The 22,356-nt window shown below is 38.5% G+C and overlaps 1 protein-coding gene and 1 long non-coding RNA gene across 3 annotated transcripts; both read right to left on the bottom strand.

Annotated features, from left to right (window-relative positions):
- Positions 1-346: 346 nt before the first annotated feature.
- Positions 347-21,100, bottom strand: bphl (biphenyl hydrolase like). 2 transcript variants are annotated; one of them, XM_037770440.1, is made up of 7 exons: positions 20,840-21,100; positions 15,327-15,430; positions 15,040-15,206; positions 14,308-14,461; positions 14,067-14,198; positions 13,125-13,248; positions 347-452 (listed from the first exon to the last, which is right to left on the bottom strand). In XM_037770440.1, the coding sequence occupies exons 1-7, from the start codon at positions 20,920-20,922 to the stop codon at positions 362-364; spliced, it is 855 nt and encodes a 284-aa protein (XP_037626368.1). In that variant the 5' UTR covers positions 20,923-21,100; the 3' UTR covers positions 347-361. The 2 variants fall into 2 exon arrangements, with proteins under 2 accessions (XP_037626368.1, XP_037626366.1); XM_037770438.1 differs by lacking the exon at positions 347-452 and adding an exon at positions 12,338-12,983 and having other exon boundaries at positions 20,840-21,099.
- LOC119488631 lies at positions 9,875-11,093 on the bottom strand. The gene is made up of 2 exons (XR_005206998.1): positions 10,689-11,093; positions 9,875-10,651 (listed from the first exon to the last, which is right to left on the bottom strand). It is a non-coding gene; the product is annotated as an uncharacterized LOC119488631 (long non-coding RNA).
- Positions 21,101-22,356: the final 1,256 nt, after the last annotated feature.

The following is a 22,356-nucleotide window of genomic DNA, read 5'->3' as shown; positions in this document are numbered from 1 at the left end:
TGAAAGTGGAGAGAAGTGAGCCCACAGGGCCTGAGGGAAGCCAGCCTTTTAAACCTCAAGCTTGAAGGCTGGAACCAATCAGCTCCCCGGAGCAATCATCCACTCAGCCAATCACACACAGGCACCACAGCAGCAGAGAGAGATAAGTGATCCACAACAACACATGCACAGAGAAATTGAGAGCACGTACACAAATACATGGGGGGCGGGATCAAACCACCGATCGGAAGATCGGTGGTTTGATCCCCGGCTGCTCCGGGTCACATGTCGATGTGTCCTTGAGCAAGACTCTTAACCCCAAATTGCTACCGAAGGGATCCTAAGACCCTGGTTCTTTTCCAATTCATTTTTAATTAATCAATCAGTCTTCCAGAAAATCTTCCACCAGTTTGTTGAATTCATCAGCGTGCGTCACATGGAACATGTGTTTACCCCCTGGCATCAGGTGTAATCTAGATTGGGGACAAAACAGGGGTTATATACGTCACATGTGTCGTTTCCTGAATTTAAGGTCATTGTAAAACTGTTGTTGTTGTGATGTGTGTGTGCGTGCGTGTGCGTGTGCGTGTGCGGGTGTGTGTGTGGTCACACCTTGATCCCTTGATGTGTTTGAGGAGGAACTGTGGCTGGAGGCTGGGCACCATTTCGTCTTTCTCTCCATGGAGGATGAGGGTTGGACAGCTGATTAGGGGCAGAAGCTCCAGGCTGATACTCCCTGACCAGAGGACATTTAAGTTTACATTTTGGCTTTACTCTTTTCAGCTGACATTTATTAGAACATAACAAAATTAGGGAGCATCTCAAATTTATTCTCCATATGTTCCTTGTTTATAAAAGTAGTAGAGATTTTGTGGCAGAAATAAAAATCTTCCATCCTAAATTCAGTCAGTTCTTTGTTTCCTACTGCACACTCACAGTATTTATATATTATCAATACTATACAAACATCATCAATACAAGCATTTCCCCTCCATCTCTTGATTTTATTATATCTGATGGTTTTCAGTTTCAATTTCACTTGTGTAATGAGTCTGTAACAACATGGATTCGGTACCTCCTGGTCTTTTTGCATACTGCAAGATCCCATCTATATAGCCCCTCCAGGTTTTAGCAAAGACCTCTGCTCCATACACCTCCTCCAATTCCTTTCTTATCTCTGGAGAAAACGTAGAGACATCACGCATCCCTATGTGTTCCCACAGAAACCAATGCACACAAAAGGACACACAATCAAAGTTAAGAAAAATTATACCATGCACAGTTCACACAGTTTAGGATTACATTGGCAGATTACCTTGGTGCACCTTGAAGTCCTGCTGGGAAATAAAAGAATTTGATCCCCATACAACCAACTGGTTAATCAGGTCGGGGTTCTTCCCTGCTGCAATCAGAGCAGTGGATCCTCCGGCACTCCACCCCAGTACAGAGAACTTGTCATGGCCCAATGCCTGTCAATAAGATAAAAAATACTGTACTATAACTAACAAAGTCTCTATTGTCTCATATGCAACAAAAATAAATAATGAACATACAGATGCGAATTAGCTTCCATTCTTCTCATCACAGAATTAGGTGATCAAAGCACATATTTGCTAGATGGTGAATTACACATGGTAATAATAAAATGAATTCTGATGTGAACAATTGTGTGCACAGATTGCTAAACAGAGGGCATAGATTAATAAACTGTGTGTTGGATTTAGCTATCGGGATTATCATCAGTGTAAGAAAAACAGTGCCAATGCTTCCTGCATAAATCAGCCACTCAGAGCAGTGTATCAATTCAATTTATTCAAGTCATATTTGATAATGCATAGTTTCTTCATCTGAAGATAAAGCACAGATCAAGGAGGTATTTTGAGTTATAATTTGTGCTTCAACATTTAAAGAGTAATTGTGCCACAGCAAAATGATTTGACTTGCATGTTTTGTGTCTATTTAGTGATTCATAAAGGATATTATAGTCTTTTCACTACTATTCTGAAGCCAGTTATTAGACTGTGCTTTCATTTACATGATGTGACAATTTAATACTGTCTTAATTTAAAATATATTACATTCCAGCAACTTGCTTCAAAGTTTTTCTTTATATTTTACTAAACACTAAACTGAACTATAATTTATCAATCCATTCTCTCAGATTTACACCCATGTTCCTTCCCACCATATCATCCCCCACGGGGCCTTCTTAGTAAACTACACAATTCAGATTGTAATAATTATCATCCTTGTGTGATCAAAAGATTGATAAGACCTTCATCAGATCCACTCCGTCCTTTGCATCCCTCTCAAAGAAGTCAGGGGGGAAGTCTCTGGCTGGGGGGCGAGATCGTCCGTAACCACGGGCATCCCAGTTCACTAGAGTAAAGCGTTCCTTATTCAGTGACTTCATCTGAGGTATAAAACTACGCTGAGTGCATCCTGTGGTGGAAAAGACAAAAAAGGTTTTAACAAGATTAGAGGACGAACACATAAAGGACATGAGGCAGAGATACATTATGTGTGTGAGAGATCTTGCCATACAGTCTAAGAAGAGCTGTGTTATTTACCCAGAGCACCAGAAAAAAACAGCAAAGCGTGTTTCCCTCTGCCTGTCTGCTCGTAGTACAGATCCACTCCATTAACATGCTTCCTGCCTGAGACCACCGAAGAGCTGCAGGGAAAGAGACAGGTAGACTGTGGCAGTAATGGTCATGGTGATGGATAAGAATAGAATAGTTCTGTCTAGTGAAAAACACTGGCTTTCATTTGCAAACCCAGATATGACAAGAATTAGAGCCATAAGAACAACACTGTAGGCCTATTGTTCTTGTGATTCATTGGCCTTGAACATGTTTGATCAGTGGTTGTGATACATGCTCAACACCATGGTCCCCATTACCCTCAGTGACAGCTTCTGTTTTAAACATCTGTGTAATTTTGACTGAATCATGATGAATGAGACATTGTTGTCTTCTTGTTCGCTGTTCTAGGTTGTGCATTGTTACAGCTATGTTGCCTCTGCCTACTGTAAATGTGATGGCATTTTGTCCTGTCAGTTTGCACCACCAGCTGACTGTGACCTGCTGTTAAACATGACTCCTGCTGTGAGGAGGGCCTCTGACCTGAACATGCCAGCAAGGATACTTTAATAAAACATGAAGCTGCACTGATGATGACTGCTTTGCTTTGATGGTCACAAAATTACAAAAAATGTTACACAGAAAAATGCTTCAGTTTAGAAAGAGTCTTATGGACTTGTGCAGATATTGTGTCTAAATGTCCTGATGGATATTATATAAATGACATGCCTGATCTTATTCTAGATCATACAAAATATAGAATAGTAATTACGATTATTTTCCTCTAAGAAATGCTTTTTTTGTTTTATTTTGTAGGGGAAAAGCCTGTTAACATTTAAGACATTTAAGACAGTTAAGACAATTTTCATATTATTCTTATTATTTCGTACATACTATATGGTACATTGCCTGGAAATACTACGTCATCTAGTGGCTTTAATCAAACAAGCTTTCAGAGAAATTCTGCAAGATGGAAAAACATGTTTCAAACAGCAGGGCAGACATTTTCTGTTTTCTCTCTGCATAACTCCGAGAATAAATCTGCAGTCGTTCACTTTGAGCAAATATGATAAAAAATTTTTTTTGTTTTTTTTTCACAAAACTGTCACCATATCCTGACAGTATTGCATGAGACAGACCCAAAAGTCGCGCAAGTTAAGTCTCTCTCACTGAAGCTATGATGCCTGTGTGTTTCGTACTGGGATGTACTCACATGAGCAACGTGTCTTGCTCGTTCTTTCGCTTTCATGTACTGTTTTGCTGTAAAATGAGAAAAGTTTGCAAAGTTTTCTTTCCATCTGCCATGTTCGAAACAGTCGAGCCAAAAACGAGCACCACCCACCTGCTAGAGCAAACTTTGTCATTTTACAGCTAAACAGTACACTATAATATGTTTCTGAAAACATTTGAGGCGAGAAATAGGCAGTACAGTAACAGAATATTGATTCATATCTGATCATGCACTACTGTCAGGTTAAAGTGAGTGTCTTATAAATAGTTGAGACAGTTGTCTTTTATACAGGTCACGAGTTGAGATTCGGAGTACTTTCTTAAAGCGAGAGGACTAATTTAACCGGTCTGTGGGGGCCAGAATACTTGCTGGTTGCTAGGGGATCAAATACTTATTTCCCACAATCAAATGCAAATCAATTTATAACTTTTATATGATGTGATTTTCTGGATTTTTTTTAAAATATTCTGTCTCTCACATTTCCTCCACTGTAGTTACCAGTATGGCTGGATTGCTGTCACGACTCTCTTTATGTCACTTCTGCATTTCAAGAAACGTCCTCCAAGTAAAAACAACGCCATTCCTGCTGCAGGTTCTCTTCTTTAAGTGGTTAAAGATGAAACAAAGTCTCTTTCTGACTGAAGATCATGTAATCCTCCACTGCCTGCAGTCAGTTTGTCACTTTATACCTTGCCTTTATTGACAAAGATGTGAGGAGTCAAACATCTGACTCCACCCACAAGTTTTTTGGGGGGGATTACCCGAGGTTGACATTAAACAAAACCGTGAACAACAGCACAACTTAAATATAAACGTAGTTATATCTTGGAAGATCGTAAGAAATATTATATAAAGTAGTAATAGCACAACAGGAGTATTGCTATGTTTTGCTTCAACAATCATTAGGTGATCATTTGTGCTATACATCTCAAACGTTGATACAAGCAAGTCACATTGTCTGCAGCAAAAAAATAGTTATATAAAACCTCTAGGCTACAACACAATCCCAGAATGTGTGATTACTGCTGCTGAATATTTCTGTTCCACTAGAACAAATTGCTTCAAAGCCTGGCGCTCTTCCTGGGGGCTTGAGTGTACATCAATTTCTCAGTCACTTCACTCATCCCAAAGCTCCTTTACTTATCATGTCGAGTTTGTTGGAGCTACACAACGTTAACACATAGCTGCTATTGACATAGGTGCTAATATCGCTAGCACGCTAATCATGTTTCGCTATGGGCAGAATGCAACACTGGTCTCTGAGGTGAAAGTCCCTTGCTTGACCCATCCATCCATCTATCCATCCATCCATCCATCCACCCAACCTCCTCCCTACGCGGACTTTGATTAAGGCCTTTTTTTTCAGTTGAACCTTCAGGGAGTTTGTGTGTCCACCATGGCAAAGGATCCTTTCCATTGGCATTGTTTCCATGGTGCCGGCATGCAATTGTAACACTACGTGCCACCACCATTTCACGTATTTCTGTGATGACAGGCTGATCTAACCTGTTTAACGGCAGCAACAGACAGTTTGTTGAGCAAACTTTGAATGTTTAAAGGTTAGACCCAGCAGCACCTCTGGCCACCAGCTCGCTGTAATGCTCGGAGCTAGACACGAAGTTTGTTGATATCAGCAAACTGGGTTTAACCTGTGTAAACAGCAACAGTACAACAGCAAATTTACACAGCTTAGTCAATTGTTACAGCCGTCCCATGTTACAACTGTCCCTGGTCTCCGCCTATGTGTGTCTCAGTAAATTGAAATTGAATTGCAAGAATTTAATTTTAATTGTGAAAACTGAATGTGGAAGATCGATTTTAAGTGAGGATCAAATATAGTTTCAGAGTTAAATTTCATAATATTACATTAGGTTTCAAGTTTATTGGAATTCCAACTAATAAATTCAATTTCAAATTATGCTAGTCTGATTCACTTTTTATCAATGCAATTATTCAAATTAAACAAACAAGCATATTAGACATCTGACTTTAACACACTACATCTTGATGAAGCGGTACAAAAATACACACACAGTGTAGTGTCCCATACTTTTAGCCGCTACTGGCTGCTAATTGGTAAGAATTGTTTAGAGGTGTGCTCCGAACAAACGATATACAAAGTTTCAATACTTTATAACATGGCGTTTATTTACCAATCATGTTCATCTGTGTGGACATGAGGTGAGTGGCCATTGCTTGCCAAGGCAATATTCGCACTGAAAGTTCACCAAAGTTGAACTCCACACAAATGTGAAGATGCAAATTTGCTTCACCACCAGAAGTGAATGTTTTTTCCCCCCTTCACTCACATACACTGTGTGCACAATTATTAGGCAAGTGAATATTTTGACTCTATCATAATTGTTATGCATATTTTCCAACTCCAAGCTGTATAAACTTGAATGCTTGTTGGATTTAAGCATATCAGGTGATGTGTATTTGTGTAATGAGGGAGGGTGTGGCCTAAAGAGGTCAACACCCTATATCAACATGTGCATAGTCATTAGGCAGCTTCTTTTCCTCAGGCAAAATGGGCCAAAAAAGAAATTTAACTGACTCTGAAAAGTCAAAAATTGTAAAAAGTCTTTCAGAGGAATGCAGCACTCTTGAAATTGCTAATATATTGGGGCGTGATCACAGAACCATCAAACGTTTCGTTGCAAATAGTCAACAGGGTCGCAAGAAACGTGTTGAGAAAAAAAGATGCAAATTAACTGCCAAAGATTTGAGAAGAATCAAACGTGAAGCTACCAGGAACCCATTATCCTCCAGTGATGTCATATTCCAGAACTGCAACCTACCTGGAGGTCCCAGAAGTACAAGATGTTCAGTGCTCAGAGATATGGCCACGGTAAGGAAGGCTGAAACCCGACCACTACTGAACAAGACACATAAGTTGAAATGTAAAGACTGGGCCAAGAAATATCTGAAGACAGATTTTTCAAAGGTTGTATGGACTGATGAGATGAGAGTGACTCTTGACGGACCAGATGGATGGGCCCGTGGCTGGATCAGTAACGGGCACAGAGCTCCACTTCGACTCAGACGCCAGCAAGGTGGAAGTGGGGTCCTGGTATGGGCTGGTATTATTAAAGATGAGCTGGTTGGACCTTTTCGGGTTGAAAATGGACTCAAAATCAACTCCCAAACCTACTGCCAGTCTTTAGAAGACACTTTCTTCAAGCAGTGGTACAGGAAAAAGTCTGCATCTTTCAAGAAGACCATGATTTTTATGCAGGACAATGCTCCATCAAATGCATCGAAGTACTCCACTGTGTGGCTAGCCAGTAAAGGCCTTAAAGATGGAAGAATAATGACATGGCCCCCTTCCTCACCCGACCTAAACCCTATTGAGAACTTGTGTGCCCTTCTTAAACGGGAGATTTACGGGGAAGGAAAACAGTACACCTCTCTGAACAGTGTCTGGGAGGCTGTGGTTGCTGCTGCATAAAAAGTTGATCGTCAACAGATCAAGAAACTGACAGACTCCATGAATGGAAGGCTTATGACTGTTATTGAAAAGAAGGGTGGCTATATTGGTCACTGATTTTTTCTTTGAAATGTCAGAAATGTTTATTTGTAAATTTTGAGTTGTTTGTTTATTATTTTCACTTTAACAGATGAAAATAAACAAGTGAGATGGGAAAATTCTCGTTTTTCATTTAGTTGCTTAATAATTCTGCACACTAATAGTTGCCAAATAATTCTGCACACCTATATATTTTCCTAAGAAAGCCAGAACCTCACTTTTACTTTCTTAAATGTTCAGGTTTGTGGTTTGTTAACATTTTGGATTGACCGAGAGCACTGTAGTTGTTCAATAATAAAATGAATCCTCAAAAATACAACTTGCCTAATAATTGTGCACACAGTGTAGAATGGAAGTGAACAGGAGGCATGTTAATTTTGCGCATGTGTAACCGTGCCTTTTCCCGTTGGTAAAACGTTGCATCCATCAAAGTAAGCAAACATAATTACTCTACTACTTAAAAGCAACACACAGTAACATTTGCTGCTACTACATTGAAATAGGTGCTAATATCGCTAGCGCGTGTGTTCTTCAAGGGGCTTCCTTGCTTTGCCGATGCCGTTGATGTTGTTCAGCTAAAACTGTGGAATAGCCTGCCCACAAGTATTCAACAAATAACTTTTTTTTTTCAAGACACATCATGACTTTTTTTTATCTTGCTGTTGAGTAGTTCTAGTAGTATTTTGTTGCCTTTTCCATTTTTTTGAATCCTACTAAAAGGTTTTATTTACAACACTGTTTAAACGTGGGCAGCTTTGGCTCAGAGGCTAGAGCAGATAGTCCACCAATCAAGATTCAAGATTCAAGAGTTTTATTTGCCATTTGCACCTAAGTACATTGGAATTCTGAGTGGTTTACACCGAGTCAGCTTTCAGAAAAGAAAAAAGGTAGAAAAGGCATAAGGTAATTACAGTACAAAATAAGTAGCACATTCAACTCAACACAATAAATAAATAAATTATCAAAATATAAAACGCCCTCAATGTAGTCAATAAATAAACTAAACTACCCTCTGCATAGGAACGATACCCCCAGAATACAAATATACAGTATATATGCTCCATGACCATGTCAAAAGAACTTGTAACTCTCAAAATATTTAAAAAAATAAATAATTAATATATTTCAGACAATTACACAGTGGAAGGCAGCATATTGCACAGCATTACAGTCCATTCAGTTCAGGTGTACTGTGTGTCAATAATGGTATGGAGGTGAATCGGAAGGTTGGTGGTTCGATCCCTGGCTCACATGTCGATGTGTCCTTGAGCAAGATCCCCAAATTGCTCCCGAAGGCAGAGAATAGAAAAGCGCTATATAAATGCAAGTCCATTTAAAGGCATTTGAAACAATTTGTTTGCAACATTTTCATCTGTTGAACTGTTTTAAACATTTGAATGCCATTTTATGGAAAGCACTTTGAGTTGCATCCCATGTGTAAAAGTTGCTATACAAATAAAGTTTATTATTGTCATTATTATGATTTGGGTGAACTAACCATTTAGGCCTTCATCCAGCGCATCAAGATGACTGTCTACGGAGTCCACACATAAACTTAGTCCAGCCACTTGTTCATTTATTAACAGTGGTGGAGGAAGTATTCCGATCCTTTACTTAAGTAAAAGTATGCAGCATGCATGTCTCTGTATGTCTGTTTGTTTGTTTTAAGTATTGTTTAAGTACTTGTTTTAGGAGTCGTAATGTTTGACCGTGTTTTAGACAGATGAACGCTGGAGGTTAAAGATGAAGTCGGCTCCAGTGCTTTTGCTGCTGTTTTTTGGTCTCTTTTTTGACCGAACGTGCCAAACTTATATATAAGTGCCAAAAACAAGGACATAATTATTCCCAAAAAGATGTAGCGAGATTGGTGCGTGCTACTCTTGAGAAGCATTTTATCTCATCTTGCATCTACTGGGAAGAGAAATCCACATTCTTTTGTCCAGGAAGATTTGGTCACTGATAGATGTTTTAGTTAGAAAGAAGGAACAAGTTGTTTTCTTAAGACAACGTAAACTCTGCAATCGACCATCGAGTGTCGATTTTGACATTATCCAGGGAAGATAAAGTTGTATGACTCTGGGAGAATCCTCTCTCGCTTAAATCAACGAAAACTGTTAACTCCTTGATGACCTCAAAGTGATCTTTTCAACGAAGACCGTCCCACACACACACTCCCCTAACATTTGGAATTCCATAGTTGCGTAGGTCTTGACCTTTCAGTGACCCTGAGAGTCAACGAATCTGCGATGAAACAACATTGCCACCTAACGGTATCAGGAGGTAATAGGATAACTAATTGAATGTAACGTTTGTTATAAGTTTAGTAAAACTGATTTTAAGGTTGGTAATGTTTATTACTGAATATTTTGTTGTATAATCATTAATGGTATTGTAATACGTTTTTAATGTTTTATCAGTGATGATCAATAGATGTAATATTTTAAGTTGAAAGTTGTTGAGAATGAGTAATAACTTGACTTAGAATTAAATTTGGACAATTTTGATACTAATGTTTGATCAGAATATTAGTGGTTATATAGTTTTTGATATGTGTCTGTTTCGTGCAAAGTAAGGAACTCTGAAATTAGTGAGGAGGGAACTTTGATTTTGCGTGTGTAAGATTTATTCAGTAATAGAAATTGAGTTGCTGAATGAGAGGGCTTCAACCCCCTCCCTCCTCTACCTCCATGAGGGGGGTTAAAGAAAAGATGACACACAGTCAAACAAAATTAACAACAAGTGTTACTGACATGTTACAATATCTTAAGTTCCCGTTTTGTAATGTTACATCTATGGATAGAGCTGTATAGTTTAGCTTTACATGAGTGTTTGTTTTCTAACATTGGATTAGCCACAATTAGCTGCAACAAATGTTAGAGTTACATAATATGGTAAATAAGTCACCCTATATATATACAGTATACTGTATATATAAACATACACTATACAGTATACTGTGTGTATATATATATATATACATATATATACACTTTGTCATTTTAAAGTAAGCAGTCTGGCTGGAATTGGAGAGAAGTAAGCCCACATGGCCTGAGGGAAGCCGGCCCTTTAAACCTCAAGCTTGGAGGCTGGAACCAATCAGCTTCCCGGAGCAATCATCCACTCAGCCAATCAGCCAAGCTCATCTGCAGCATATCACACACAAGCACCACAGCAGAGGTCTGTACTGAGAAGCAAATTCAACATACCCAGGGTATCTTCTCGTTATCTGGCTTAACTAACCCTAACAACCATGATCTCGCTAAGCGGTCCTATGACGGTGGTTATCAACTCGGTAAATCAACCCAGGGTTTCTCAATCTGGCTATGAGCGCTTTCACATAAAAGGGGCGGTGTTTGCAGCATATGACCAATTGCAAACATGGACAAGTCTACTGTCAGCAGAGCGTCACATTTTACAGAAGAGGAGCAAACTATAATATTAGACAAATAGAAGTTAAACATATAATCCAGAATAAAAATAGCACGGTTGAAGCTGCCAAATGCAGGAAGGACAATTAGCAAAAAATTTGTGAATGCATAAATGAACAGACTTATTAATGTAACGGAATACTCAAAAGTCAGATATAGTTGTCTAGATAGGGCAGTGATATTATACAAAACTTTGAGAATATAATGGATGAAACCATTACACTTTATTATGCCCTTTGGTAATGAAATACTGTAGCGTGTATGAGTATTTGAGCCTTCTTTCAGCTGCATCCCCGACTCCGGCGGTGTGAAACGGACCATAAAGCATGTAAAAAATATTATGTTTCTAAATATAAAAACATAATTCAAAGCAGTAAGCACCCACAGCATACAGCCAGCTGTCCTTCCTGCATTTGTCAGTTTAAACTGTGTTGCTTTTAGTCTGGATTATGACTAACTTCTTCATATTTGTGTAATATTATCATACGCTCTGCGTACTGAGCTCTAATTGGTCTGTAGGCGGTGCTTTTATGCGAGTTGATCTCCTATATGAAACATGACCTGCTCCGGAGCAGGTTAGGTGTTCAGCATCAGTTACCATCGCAGACTAGAGTTCTATGAATCTGCACTCGACAACGCAATGACCATAGCGGAGACCAGGGACAGCTGTAACACTTTTCCCCAATAAATCAAAAAGCGTTTACACTGGATTAGCCAAATTGCTTTTCAGTTTTACTCTTACATGGACATGTATCCCAAACATAAAAAGGGAAAAGACAACCAGACAAGACCAGCAGGGCAGATGGGCACTGAGTATTTTTGTCACCTAACGCTATGTTTTGGCCGTCAATTAAAGTAACACTAATGGTATAGGGTGGTGATGCCCAGCGACATTGAACTAGCGGTTTTCTCAACACGGTTGTATTGATTTAAGTTAAAGAACAAAAGTATGAGTATCAAAATATACTTAAAGTACTAAAAGTACAAGTACATGCAGAATTTCATGCAATTATTTCAGAATAATATAATTGGATTATAATTAGTGATGCATTGATGTCTTCATCACATTAATGTTGCAGCTGGTAAATGTGGAGCTCCATAATAATACATCATAACATATTAGTTGTTTTATATTGTGTATAAATAAGCAAAATCTGCAAAGTAACTGGTAACTAAAGTTGTAATATGCATGTATATATATGCATATGCATATATATGCATATATATACATGCATATTACAATATATATGCATTATATATACATATATATGCATATATATATGTTAAATGCATATATATGCATATTACAACTCTATTTACCAGTTACTTTGCAGATATGGCTTATTAATACACAATATAAAACAACTAATACATTATGATGTATTATATTTATATATATTTATATATATATAAAAGTATAATGCAAATAAATGTAGTGAAGTATAAAGTGACTGAAAATAGAAATAATAAAATAAGTTACCAGTACCTCAAAATTCTAATCAAGTATAGTACTTAAGTAAATGTACTTGGTTACATTACACCACTGCTTATTGTGTAAATTAAACATTTAACATAATTCAACATGTTATAACTTTGGTATCACTTTAATAAGGGCTTATAAATTGTAAGCAATGATTTTTTTATTGCTAATAAATCCTTTTAAATGTGACATCATTAACATTAGTCTTGTAATCGCCAAAGTTAGCAGCTAATGTCACTGCCTTTTCATGAGTTTATATTACTGTGCTTTGTAAGGTACAAAATAAACAACTAATGTTATTAACATTTTACAATATCTTAATTTCAGTTTTGTAAGGTTATAGCTATTGATACAGCTGTATATTATAGCTTAAATTTAGTGGATGTTTTCTAACATTGTATTAGTTGCAATTACAGCAAATTTTACAGAGTAACATAACTTGAGAAATAACTCACCTCTACTTGTTTCATAAATCAAATTATTAAAAGAAATGAACTTTGACATTTTAAAGTAAAATATACAGTATTTAACAGTTAATGCCTCATGAAAACAGAGTAGAAATTAAATAATCAATAAGAAAAATTAAGACATTGTGTAAATATTTGCACCCTGATACCTCTCCACAAAATGATCAGACATTAGTTCACAGTGTTAATTAATCGATCAGTCTTCCAGAAAGTCTTCCACCAGTTTGTTGAATTCATCAGCGTACTTCAGGTGGATATTGTGTTTACCCTCTGGCATCAGGTGTAGTCTAGATTTGGGACAAAAAATGGGTTTATACACATGTCACATGTGTTGTTTCCTGAATTTGAGGTAATTGTAATATTATTGTTTAAATGTGCGTGTGTGTGTGTGTGTGTGTGTGTGTGTGTGTGTGTGAATGCGGTCTCACCGTGACCCCTTAATGTGTTTGAGGAGGAACTGCGGGTGGAAACTGGGCACCATGGGGTCTTTCTCTCCATGGAGGATGAGGGTTGGACAGCTGATTAGGGGCAGAAGCTCCAGGCAGATACTCCCTGACCAGAGGACATTTAAAGGTCTTTTTGATAATATCTTTACGTTGACAAATGTTTTTTAAAAAGAATACGTCTACAGAGCTTTTGGAAAGGTGCCGAATAAAAGTACGACTTTTTCTGAAAAAAACAATTATGCTTGTGAATTAATCATTTTAAAAAGTTTGATGGGTCCTAAATGAATGTTTTGTTTATCTCTGTGGAAGATATCAGATGTTCAGTTCTCAATTACAACAAGGCTTGTGAGCACACAATGACTTCATCACTTTACCACGAACGATTCATCACTTGACATGTCTGTCTGAGTCTCACTCCACTCGACCATAAAATATGCAGGTTGTGCAACGAACTGGCAACCACTTGTTGTGAAGTGAATGCAATGGAAGGGGGGAGGGAGAGTGCAAAATCTAGTAGCTGAATGTTCTCAATATTATCAATAGCAAATTTAAGTAAACATTTTGGCTTTACTCTTTTCATCTGATATTTATTAGAACATAACAAAATTAAGGAGCATCTCATATTTATTCTCCATATGTTCCTTGTTTATAAAAGTAATAGTGATCTCGTGGCAGAAATAAATATCTTCCAACCTAAATTCACTCAGTTCTGTGTTTCTTACTACACATCCGCTATGGTAAACACTGCAAAATCACAGTATTTATATATTATCAATACTATACAAACATCATCAATAAAACAACTTCCTTTATAATTGCATTAATTACATTATTTCCCCTCCATCTTGTGATTTTATTATTTCTAATGTTTATCAATTTCAACTTCACTTATGTAATGAGTCTATAACAACATGGATTCAGTACCTTCTGGTCTTTTTGCAAACTGTGCGATCCCATCCACCCAGGCCCCCCAGGTTTTAGCAAAGATTTCTGCTCCATACAGCTCCTCCATTGGCTTCCTCATCCTCACGCTCCACTGTGAGACATCACGGACCACTATGTGTTCCCACAGAAACCCATGCACACACAAGGACACACAATACACGGTTAAAACAGATTACATCATGCACAGTTCACACTGTTTGGGATTACATTGGAAGATTACCATTGTAAAGTTTGAGATCCTGCTGGGAAACAAACGAATTGGATCCCCATACAACCAACTGGTTAATCAGGTCGGGGTTCTTCGCTGCTGCAATCAGAGCAGTGATTCCTCCGTCACTCCAACCCAGCAGAGAGAACTTGTCATGGCCCAATGCCTGTCAATAAGATAAAAAATACTATACTATCACTAACAAAGTCTCTCATGTAACAAATGCATTAAAATATTGAACAGACAGATGCGAATTAGCTTCCATTCTTCTCATCACACCATTAGGTGATCGAAGCACATATTTGCTAGATGGTGAATTACATATGGTAAACTAGAAATACCGCCTCATGGTTGTATGCGTCTGCCAACAACTCAAGTTGCAGTTTCCATCCATATCTGTCAAAAATGTGATCACTACATAATAGTATCCTGTTAGACATTTGTGTGAAATTGTAATAATTAGCATATGAATTCTTGAATTATGGTCAAAAATGTGTTTTGTGAGGTCACAATCACCTTTGACCACTAAAATTGGCACAGAGGCATAGGAAAAAAAAAAAACATACCGACATGAACATTTGTGTGCACAGATTGCTAAACAGAGGGCATCGATTAATAAGCTGTGTGTTCCCAACCCATGTTCCTTCCCACCATATCATCCCCCAGGAGCTCCTTACTGTAGTAAACTCTACAATTCAGATTGTAATAATTATCATCCTTGTGTGATCAAAAGATTGATAAGACCTTCATCAGATCCACTCCGTCCTTTGCATCCCTCTCAAAGAAGTCAGGGGGGAAGTCTCTGGCTGGGGGGCGGGATTGTCCGTAACCACGGGGATCCCAGCCCACTAGAGTAAAGCGTTCCTTATTCAGTGACTTCATCTGAGGTCCAAAATCAGTCCGAGTGCATCCTGTGGTGGAAAAGGGTTTTCACAAGATTAGAGGACACACACATAAAGGACATGAGGCAGAGATACAGTATGTGTGTGAGAGATCTTGCCAGACAGTTTAAGAAGAGCTGTGTTATTTACCTAGAGCACCAGGAAGCAACATTAAAGCGTGTTTCCCTCTGCCTGTCTGCTCGTAGTACAGATCCACTCCATTAACATGCTTCCTGCCTGAAACCACCGAAGAGCTGCAGGGAAAGAGACAGGTAGACTGTGGCAGTAATTGTCATGGTGATGGATAAGAATAGAATAGTAAAAAACATTGGCTTTCATTTGACAGTTACAGCAAAACCAAATATGACAAGAATTACAGCAATAACAACAACACTATAGGCCTAATGTTTTCGCTTCCGGCTCTTCCTCCTTTGCAGACACTTCGCTGCGTTGCTCTCCACTTCGCTCTCCGCTTTGCTTTCTTTTTTTTTTCGTTGCAATATTTTTCTTTCGCTACTAAATTTTTGGAAAGCGGGTCCTGGATACTTATAAATCACTGGGAGTTTAATTTATGAAAGAAACCGCTATTTTAAAAAAACTGTCTATCAGCAGCACAAGCCTGTAGGCTACTATAATGAACGGGAGCGAGGTGCTTGGCTAAAGCTTATCAGCAGCAAGATGCCTCCCTTCTCCACGGATGACTACCACAAACTTCTACAGAAGATTGCAGTGCTGGAAACAAAAATTCACCGGCTCGAAGTGAATGTGGAGGTGAATGGACTATGTGGGAATGAAACCACTCTACCACTGACTCAAAACAGTGAACAGGAACAGACTAATAGAAAACTAATTAGCAGCAACAAGACCACCAAGAAGCAAGGGGGCTGTGTACAGGGCAATAAATCAACTAGTAGTCCTCCCTGGAACTCTCTTGGTGCAAAGCCAAAGCGTAAATCATGTCCCTGGGAAATGGGAGGAAAAGGACCCAGGCAGAACCCAGCACCCTCAGATATGTGATGCGACCGGCTGGCCTGCATTAGCATCCAAGCATAGTGCCTCATCAACCCCTGTACAAAGTAAGGTCCAACCGTGGACAACTGTGAAAGGAAGGATGAGTAACAAACCTCCCCAACAAACAAGTTTGCAACTGGAGAACAGATGTGCAGGACCCTGGATCTCGATCTGATGCCCTTGATATTCTCATCTCTTCACACAGCAGGGTAAGAACCCAAAGCAACTCTGAAGGTAAAAGGCTACAGGGAAAGCTAACAATTGGGCCTCAAACTCAAACTCAGATTGTGGGTGATGCTGCTGTTAAAGATGTGAAAAGCATGTGGAGTAAAGACATCAAAGTACTCTGTTTCCCCAAAGATATGGTCTCTGATCTGGCAGAAAAAATCCTGGATATTGTGACTGCACACCCAAATGGGAAAAATGTGGTACTGCACATTGGGTCGAATGATGTTGTGAAACAACAGTCTGAAGTGCTGAAACTGGACTTTACTGGTCTGCTAAACACGGTCAGCTCTGTGAATGCTCAGGTGTTTATCAGTGGTCCCCTGCCGCCAGTCAGAAGAGGAGCCGAGAGATTCAGCAGGTTGCCGGGATTAAACACATGGCTTTCAACTGCATGTAAATCCCACTCAGTGCATTTTATTGACAATTTTAACTTTTTTTGGAACCGCAGACATCTCTCTAAGGCAGATGGACTGTGCCTAAACAAGTCAGGAGTAAAACTGTTCAACTATAACCTACTTTACTTCCTGCGTCACTCATCTGTTCCGTCTGCCAAGGACGCGAGACAAGAGGAATCACCACTGGAGGAAGACACGACACAATGTGCCAGGGACCCTCAAGGAGAACCATCTCACCCCCCACCCCAGGCCAGCCCTGATAATGGGATACAGCAGAGACAAGAGGAGGCGTCTTCACCCCCCTCCACACTGTACACCAAAATCGAAGCCTGTGAGGAACCACCTACTTCACCCCCCCCAAACACTATTCAGTTCACCCTCCTCGCTTGTCACCCTTTCTCCCTCCTCCCCCCTCTTGGAGTTTTCTGTCCACATAGAGGAGCTGGTCACTGCTAGAACAAAACTAACTCCCCGCCGTACACACATTTTCTCTCCCATAATCCCCCCTCGGCGTCCACCTCGAACAACTTTGGTACAATCTTCACAACCACGACATCCACCACCTCCTTCCCCTTCACGATGGAATCAGCTTCTGTCTCCTCAGCCTGATAAGGATGTTTGTGTACAAAATGTTGCAAATACAAATTGATATGTGCCGTGGTCCAGGCTTCAAGGCTAATGATACACCTGACTGTATCCAGGGCAAGCTGTGTGACGAGAGCTTCATCAATCTCAGTTTTGAAAGAATGGTGAATCAGCGAAGAAACAGGAAGCATTTTACTGATTGTGCAAATTCATCAAATTTAGCATTGATTCCTTGCCAGCCAAACCGTGTCCAAAATAATAATAATAATGCTTCTAGCACATTAAAGCTAGCCTTATTAAACAGCAGGTCTTTGGCAGGAAAAACTTTTTTCAAGCTTGATTTTATGCTTTTAACTGAAACTTGGTTAGACCAAAATAACAGTGCAGCTGTTCTTATCGAGTCAACTCCTCCCAACTTTAGTTTTATGAGCGAAACTAGAATGCATAAGAAAGGAGGTAGAGTTGCCATATTGTTTAATGATTCCCCTCCAATGCAAACAGATATCTTATGGACATTTTGCTTCTTTTGAATATGTCGCTCTTCAGCTGAACTCCTCCTCTCGAGCTTTGTTCCTGAATATCTACAGGCCACCTTAATACCGTGCAAACTTTTTGGATGATTTTACTGAACTGCTGTCTTTAATTTGTGTTGACTTCCACTGTGTAGTCATTGTTGGTGATTTTAACATCGAAGAACTCTGTCAGGTTCTTGATAAGTATGGACTGACTCAGCATGTGACGGAGCCAACACACAATAGGGGGCATACTTTGGACTTAATCATATCAAAGGGCCTGAACATTTCCAAGGTTGTAGTGATGGATGTTGCTCTGTCTGATCATTCCTGTGTATTCTTTGAGAGTAATCTTCCTGTGCACAGAAATGATCAGACAGAGGTAATCACTGAAAATACCAGTGATCAATATGTTCAGGCTTTCTCTTCTTCAGGTCTGCTTAGTGTCCCCAGAGTCAGAACTAAACATGCAGAAGCAGCGTTCAGTTTCTATGCACCACATATTTGGAACAAGCTCTCAGAAAACTGCAGGACCAACTCCAACTCTTAGTTCTTTTAAATCGAAGCTTACAACTTTCCTGTTTGCTGCTGCCTTTTATTAAACCAGATAATGATCTTATACTGCACTAGAGCTTTTATTCTTGTGTGTTATACTCTATTTTAGCTTCTATCATAGCTTTTATTTTGAGATTGTTTTTATTTTCTAATCTTTAACGTTTTTATGTTTATATTTTAATTATGTCTTAATGTTCTTTTGCACTTTGCCGCAATGTTCTTCAATGTTTGTGTAAAGCACTTTGAATTGCCCTGTTGCTGAAATGTGCTACACAAATAAAGCTGCCTTGCCTTGCCTAATGTTCTTGTGATTCATTGGCCTTGAACATGTTTGATCAGCGGTTGTGATACATGCTCAACACCATGGTCCCCATTACCCTCAATTACAGCTTCTGTTTTAAACATTCTTGTAATTTTGACTGAATCATGATGAATGAGACATTGTTGTCTTCTTGTTCGCTGTTCTAGGTTGTGCATTGTTAGAGCTATGTTGCCTCTGCCTACTGTAAATGTTCAGTTTGCACCACCAGGTGGCTGTGACTTGCTGTTAAACATGACTCCTGCTGTGAGGAACAGGCTTTCATCCATGAGACTGCGGTTCGTGTCCTGTGCCTCACGTTACAATCAGCTGTTCGTTCGTGTCCCGTGTTCACAACGTTCAGTATCATTTTCACTGGACAAACGTAGTAGTTTTAACCCCAACCATGAATTTCTTTCCTAAACTTAACTATTGTGGTTTTGTTGCCTAATCCTAAAGTGACGGCAAGGGTAACTATAGTGGTTTTGATGACAAAAATAAAGTGACGCCAAGGGGCTTGACAAAGCGGCGGTATGTGACAAGTTGGGATGTGAAAGTGTTGGAACGGCATGTCAATCCACACCCAGCACGTACCTCGCGGGCACCGGTGCTAAATTATTAAAGACCGTAGTATTGATAAGCTACGACATTATCGGTTCTTTTATCTGTACTTTTTTATGTTTTGGTGTAATTTATTATCATGCTGCAGCAGAGCAGAGCAGAGAGGCCGCAGTAGATAAAGTGAAGATAACTATGAAAAGCCAATTGTTGACAGCTATTATCAATAGCTGTTCAACAATCATAAACATGATGTAAACATGTAGAAAAGCCATATTTGAATCTGCTCTGTCCTCAGTCTCTCATCCACCGCCGCTATATTACACAACGCCAGACAAGAAAGCACAACATGCTAGCTCGGCCAATAGAAAATGGTTACAAACAAACTAATACAAAAGCTGTCTGTATATAGTCTAACTGTTCTGATCTTAGTTTGCCATGTATCTTAAAATTTGGCAAATTCTTATAAACTTAGTTGCTGGCTGAGGCAAACAACCCCTGATACTGACTGATGTCTGTGTTCTTCATTCTTTAAGAACTTCACTCTAGAATATTATTCATCATTTTATTGAATTTTTTAGGTTTGTTTATTATTTCGTTTATGACTTTGCTGTTGTAAAAATGACTGATTCTGCTCAAACAGAATGAGTCTGAAACTGCTGAAACAATATTTAGTTATATTTTAAACATAAATAAATTCTAATCCTGTTCTCAATTTTATATATATATATATATATATATATATATATATATATTTATATATATATATATATATATATATATATATATTAAAAAGCAATTATTTAATAGGCCTAATGAAAAAAAAACAATAAGAGCATTGATAAAAGCCGATAAGGTGTATCATAAGAGTAGTAGGCTATCCATAAAAGTTTGATTAATAAGTTTAAGAACCCTTTTTCGAGATCATAGAAAATATAGAATAGTAATTACAATTATTTTCGTTTAAGAAATGTTTTGGGGTTTTTTGGAGGGGAAAGCCCATAAACATTTAAAACTAGGCTGTGCATGATCAATTATCAACATTTTTACTATCAGAAATATTTTTGGGTATTTTTATCTGATAATGGAATTTTTTTTTTTTTTTAAATAAAATGTTTTTTTTAATTATTTTTTAATTCTGAAAATGTCCAATAATAATTGTAGGGCTGCTGAAGAAAATAATACCAATATCACCAACTAAGATACTACTCACAGATTAGATGAAATATATCTACAATGGTTCTTAAAGCGGGACCTGTATTATGTTTATGGATTATAATAACAATTTCAGCTATATTATTTCGTGCATACTGAATTATGGTACATTGCCTGGACATACTGCGCCATCTAGTGGCTTTAAACCAAACAAGGCTTCAGAGAAACTCTGCAAGAAGGACGAACATGTTGCAAACAGCAGGACAGACATTTCCTGTTTGCTCACTGCTGCAGCATCGTGGTTAAAGTCCACATTTCAATGTGCATATAGTCCATACATGCAAATATCAAACAGAAAGCAGTTACCAGTACGGCTGGATCGCTGTCATGACTCTCTTAATGTCACTTCTGCATTTAAAGAAACGTCCTCCGAGTGAAAACAACGCCATTCCTCAGAGAGTCCGCACAGACCGAGCAGCTCTCTGCTGCAGCTCCTCTTCTTTAAGGTGGTTACAGATTGAACAAAGTCTCTTTCTGACTGAAGATCATTTAATCCTCAACCGCCTGCATGCAGTTTGCCACTTTCCACGTTGTCTTTATTGACAAAGAGCGTCGCCTCAGTGTGGGCTGCATGATTGCACGTCATTTAAAGCGAAAGTACAAAAAAACAACCGAACGGTTCCAACATTCACGTGGTTCTTATAAATTATATTACACTGGGAAATATTTCAGTAACACATTATTTTACAGATCCCTTCATTTCTTAATAAGTTCAGAGGAAGTTTCCCTGGAACAGATACAGTTAATAGAGTAGTTTCCCTAAAGTTACATTTAAACCCTAAATATTGGTTTAATATTGGAAACTTCATTCTTCATAGATTTTGAGTTGTTTGTTAGCCTGTAGACATTATTTGCATGTTCCCCTACTGTAGGTTACACTAGCAAATAATTGAAATGAATTTATTGAAAATGTAATAAACCGGACACTTTGTTCACTACGAAACTATTCCTTTCCAGGAAATGTCCTGAGTACAGTTAGGAAACTATGGGACTTATAAAATACAGTTTTACTTTATATGGGCAATGCATGAATTTAAATATTTTATTTGCCAAAATGTCATTCACAGACAAATGTACAGCATGTTATCCTCCTACATGGTGACATGACCCCAGGGAGTTCAAACTCCCTTTTAGACCTCTCATGAACAAACTATGATACTTATTTGGGAGGGCTAATGCTGGATAATAAGTACAGTCAACACCAATCAGAGATACTGTAGAGTGTGTAAAAATCCATTATATTTAACTGTCTAATAGACCCCAAAAATGTAATGTGTCATTTTCTACAGCAGACTTCTGACACATTATTTCATCATTAGTTCAAAATCATGTTTACAAGAAATTCTACTAAAATTACTAAAAGTCATGACGATTAGCGTTATCATTTGTTGATTAGCACCAAATAAAAAGTACAACTGATGCTGAAGGGAATGTCATTAGTTTTGCAGGTATTCAGTCATGAATCAAAGTATTGATTGATCAGTTGCCTATCGTATATTTTTTTTGCAACGTCAGTAAGATTCATCCTCTGAGCACCGTGAATGTCTGTACAGCCATCTAATCAGTAGTTGTTGAGACATTTGAATAAAAAACACAAATGTCAACCTCATGATGGCACTAGAGGAAAAGTCAGGGGGTCAGTAACATCAGTAGGCTTCATCCTCTGGGAAGCCTATACTGGGAACCATTAATATCTGTACAAAATTTCATAGCAATCCAATAGTTGAGATATTCCATCTGGAACAAAGGTCTTGGTGGACCAATCGACCAACAAACATTACCAAAAAATGTTCTCTAGTTCCAGCTTCTGAAATATGAGGATC

The sequence above is a fragment of the Sebastes umbrosus genome, chromosome 5 (assembly GCF_015220745.1).
Source record: "Sebastes umbrosus isolate fSebUmb1 chromosome 5, fSebUmb1.pri, whole genome shotgun sequence".
Lineage (NCBI taxonomy): Eukaryota > Metazoa > Chordata > Actinopteri > Perciformes > Sebastidae > Sebastes > Sebastes umbrosus.
The sequence above is the reverse complement of the archived record's forward strand: the minus strand, read 5'-3'. Positions and strand labels throughout refer to the sequence as shown.

Bases quoted from the DNA above. Each gene is read 5' to 3' on its own strand.
- bphl (XM_037770440.1), bottom strand. From the start codon at position 20,922: ATGGCGTTGTTTTCACTCGGAGGACGTTTCTTTAAATGCAGAAGTGAC. The intron at 13,249-14,066 runs GTACTGAATCCA...TCCTCTGGTCAG, and splicing joins GTTTGCAAAAAGACCAGAAG to GGAGTATCTGCCTGGAGCTT. The intron at 453-13,124 runs GTGAGACCGCAT...TCCCCAATCTAG, and splicing joins AAACACATTAAGGGGTCACG to ATTACACCTGATGCCAGGGG.